At 43.4% G+C, this 4,622-nt stretch overlaps 1 protein-coding gene across 1 annotated transcript; it reads left to right on the plus strand.

Annotated features, from left to right (window-relative positions):
• Positions 1–717, plus strand: LOC149081381 (uncharacterized). The gene has a single exon (XM_089238199.1). The coding sequence runs from the start codon at positions 184–186 to the stop codon at positions 703–705; it is 522 nt and encodes a 173-aa protein (XP_089094325.1). The 5' UTR covers positions 1–183; the 3' UTR covers positions 706–717.
• The last annotated feature ends 3,905 nt before the right edge of the window (positions 718–4,622 follow it).

The raw sequence follows: 4,622 nt of genomic DNA on the forward strand, positions 1-4,622 counted from the left end.
TATCCAGACTCAACAGAAGGGTGACAGTTGCAGAAAGTGCAGAAAGGCTGATAGTACCAGAGGAGGTGGAGGGAAGAGCTCTAGGATGGGGCCACCACCCAGCTAACGAAATCCAGGAGCAACAGGTCGTAACGATGGAGCGAGAAGAAGCCATCTCATACGAGGGAAGGACAATATTTACGGATGGGTCCAAGACGGATAGTGGAACAGGAGCAGCGTACGTGGAGTATCAAGGGGGGTGAAAGAGTCAAGTCCTGGAGAGAGCAACTGAGAGAGGAATGCACGGTATTTCAAGCAGAGCTGTGGGCGATCCGAAAAGCAATGGAACAACGGGAGGATAATTTGGAGAAGATGACCATATATTCAGACAGTAAATCAAGCTTGCAAGCTATCAAGGACCCTTTAACAAGACACGAAGATGCTAGAGCCATAAGAAGAATACTGAAAGAGAGGAGGAATGTAGCACTGATGTGGGTGAGAGGCCATGTGGGCGAACGTGGAAACGAGAAGGCAGATCAGTTGGCGAGGGAAGCGACGAAACTGGGGACAACGTCCCAGGAGAAGAAGATCCCTGCGGCAACGGTCAAAAGAATAATTAAAAGGCAGACAATAGTGGAATGGCAGAAGCAATGGAATGATCCAAAAACAAACGTACGGCTTATTCATAGAGTCATCCCAATAGTCCAGTGGAAAGAACGTTACTGAAGTAGGGAAAAGACAATCTTCTTCTCGGGCCATGGACCGTTTCCCACCAACTTCAAGCGTTTCAAAATTTCCGACAACGAGCAGTGTATATGCGGAGGAGTGGGGAGTCCAATTCACTTTGCCACGGAACGTGTCCACACCAGTCGTTTCCACTTAGTTAATCCACGGCCGCAATTGGAGAACGAGTGGTTTAAAAGAATGGCCAAGGATGATAAAGCACTCAGGAAAATTAAGGAACCGGTCGGCTTTTTGGAAGAGAACATGGAGTGGCTCCATAATAAGCGGACGGGAGCGGCAGATCGAGCGACGAGCCCACCTTCACCCAGGAGAAGGAGTGAGAGAATCAGAAGACGTCAGGAGACAGAACAGGAGACGGGACGACAGGGAGAAGAAGAATGGACTGAGGAGGAAAACGACGATCAAGAGGCAGACGATCCAGGCTCCGACTCCCAATGAGGACGAGGCGAAGAAGGAGGAAGTCACGAATTAGTATTTAATTAAATAAGGGCGAAAGCTGTTCCTTGTAGGCAAAGGTCGCGAGGCAGCTCCCTTGAAACCATGCCGGATGAGCGGCTGGACTTTGAGGGCTGGGTGACGGCTGGCCAGGCGTCAGGCAGTTGAATGCACACAGTCGCTTTCGTGACCCGGGGTATTTGGGGGGGGGGCACACACACACTCATACTTCCGGCACAACTCAATCGGTTGTAAATTGCCTATGGCGATAGACCGGAGTTGTGCTCGATTTCAATGAATGAATGAATGTCATGATTAACTAATAAGTTAATTTAAATACTTCGGTAAATTAAGAAAATGGATGGTATAATTTTCATTTCAATTAATAATCATACTTTGATATTTCTCCAACAGCGTGTGAGTATTAATAGAAATTCAAGCTCTTAAGCAATTAGAATACAATTGATCGATTATTTAAATTAAGCTCTTATCATATCGATAGTTGTGATTTACCCATGTGCTATCCACATTCAACAGCCTGTAAGTATATACTACAACTGCGAACACATTGAAAGTATTCTGAATACTATAAAGTGTTCTTATTCGATATAATCTTTGGCTATTGAAACGTAATTCAATGGCCGATATTTCGGATATGATTTGACATTTAAATTGTTTTCGGTTTTATTTTATTTAAATTTTTGAACTAGACGAGGGATTCCCAAACGGTGTGGCATGGTACTGCAGGACTAACGTTTAAGTCAAGGATGTTCAACCTTTAGGACAGTGCGGGCAACTTAATTAAGTGATCTGGGGTAGCGTCGCAGGTTACTTGCTGTAAATGCGTCGCTGGTCACTCAAGTCAGTGTTTTCCTCATCCACCGGGAAGCGACCCGGTACCGGGTCATGACGCCAGTCAAACTGAGCCCATGGGTGATTCACCGTTTCATTTTTCCTATTCATTTACTACTAGTCGAGTGTGTGACCGGACAGGGCCACAACTAGATAGTTTATCAGCCGGAGCAAGCACTCATTTTCGCACCCGTGTAGTGTAGAAGGATCAGTTAAAGCAGGGATTATATTACGGGTCGTGACCCAAATTTGGGTCACCGGGGCTTCAGAGATGGGTCGTACGATTCTACTTATGTAACCAGAGATTGTTGAGATATGGGTCACGACCAAAACTTGATAAGCATGATTCTCAGAAATGGGTCATACGAATGCACTTATTGCGTCACTGGTTTCACTAATTTTGAAAAACAAACAGTTTTTTACGGGTCCCTAAGCTGATCTTGTTGATTATTTTGGGTTGCGGCTGAAAAAAGTTAAGAACCCCTGAGTTAAAAGGTGAATTCGGCACTCCCTCTGGTCCAGCACAGGGGCACCAGACCCACCTGCTGCAGCCTAGTTGCGACCCTGTGACTGGACCTTTCACTTAATGCATGGGTCGCATGGGTTTCTGTAATGGGTGGTACAAATGAACTCGCACCCAGGGATTTTTGGGCTATGGGTGACGACCCAAACTTTATTCGCATGGGTTTCTGAAATGGGTAGTTCAAACTGACTAACAGCCAGAGGCTCTTCAGCTATGGATCACAATCTAAGCTGGATTCGCGGGGGCTTTCGAGATTCATCATACAGATACACTTGCGGCCAGAGATTCCCGACTTGTGGGTCAGGACCCAAATTGATTCTCAAGATCTTCCGAGAGAAAGATTGTTCAAATTCACTTACAGCCATAAAGATTCTTCAGCCATGGAGAATATGCGCCATGACACAAACTTGTTTCACAGGTTTGTTCGAGAAGAGCCACGACCCGATCTTGATTTTCACGGGATTCGGAGATGGGTCGTGCGAATCCACTTACAGCCAAGGATTCTTAAGCTATGGGTCGCGTTCCAAACTTTATTCTTAGGAGCTTCCTACAGAAGTCAAACGAATCAATCCAGTTGTGAATGTACTTATAGCGTCACTGGTTTCAAAAAACAAACAGTCCCATGGGTTGCGAAAAAATGATCTATTTGTTTATTTTGGGCCACGGCTGGAGAAGGGTTAAGAACCTCTTGTTTAGATCATCACGAGAAACTTTTTTGGTTATTAAGAAATCGATTCTCCACAAAATACTGATACAATATACAAGATATACTGAGTTATAAATTTCATTCCCGAGCCTACCCCCGAACGTTGAAACGTTGGGCAATACCTTCCCTTGAATGAATCCGAATTTTTCTAGTATGACTTTTATTCACATGTACTGATGCTCCGAATTTTTAATAAATATATGCATTCATATAAATACAGAGAGTAAGTATAGACTATAGATAATCAAACATAAGATTCTTGAGGAAATACAATGTTTTACATGATTTGTGAGCGGTTTCATATTCGTTGTAATTCGTATGATCTGAATCACGTGATTCGATGCAAACAATACGATACGCACAGCGATAAACGTAGGAAAAACTAAATTAGAGAAAATCAATTTGATCAGCGTGTAAGTATAATATTTATTTCGATTTGGTGTTTGACAAAATAAGTCGGGATAAACCAAAGTATTTTTCAAGGATTACGTGTCATAAAAAGCCTGGAGCAGTTCTTAAACAGGGGCTCTTGAAGTGATTTCAGGGGTGGGGGGGGGGTCATGAGATTAAAGCAATTAACTTATTTTTACATCCCGGTTTGCTAAATATTATTCTGTAACCATCTCATAGGCAGTAAGGGGCCCATGGAATGAGTCTTACTGGTGCAATGGATACCATGGGCCACAAAAGGTTAAGATCCCTTGGCCTATAGAGTCTAGACCTTTCAGAAAGGAGAGAGTTACATGTCTGTAGCAGGGGCCCTGAAATTTTTTTTTTCTTCGAATTTTTCACACTACATACAAGAATCAATTTAACAAGTGACAATCACACACAGGTGAAACCTCGATAAAACGTTACTCTGCGGACAGAGGGAAGAAATCGTTGTAGAGGGGTTATCGTTATACATCGAGAAGCATTAGTTTAACATTAGTGTACAGACATTACCGAACAAGACATTTGAAAAAATATCATTGTAGAGGGATTTACCGTTGTAGTGAGGTTTCACTGTATGTGAAGTTATTGTGAAGCTTGATATCTTTGCCGGGGATTTTTGCATGGGCAAGTAGGGCATTTGCCCGAGGGTCCTCAAAATACAATCTATTCGCCGACCGGCTAAACTTCGACCTTTCTCGTGGAGACCTGTGTATAGCGGATCCCCACTCAGGTATACTCCCCATAGATTTGAGAGGTACCCGCAATCACATTATCTCCATTTGTGTTTTCCACATGTGGCACCCGAAACCTCTCTCTCGGTGATCAAATATCAGTATAAAGCAATATACTGCGCATTCCCAGATCACTTGAGTGATGTGGAATTGCACAGAAGTTCACTCATCGTCTTTTTAATGTGCCGCTCAATTAATTTGGTAAAATTAGGTTTGA

This window comes from Pholcus phalangioides, unplaced genomic scaffold, assembly GCF_987345545.1.
Source record: "Pholcus phalangioides strain wild (caught in Gottingen) unplaced genomic scaffold, Ppha-v1.0 ptg000010l_1, whole genome shotgun sequence".
Taxonomy (NCBI): Eukaryota; Metazoa; Arthropoda; class Arachnida; order Araneae; family Pholcidae; genus Pholcus; species Pholcus phalangioides.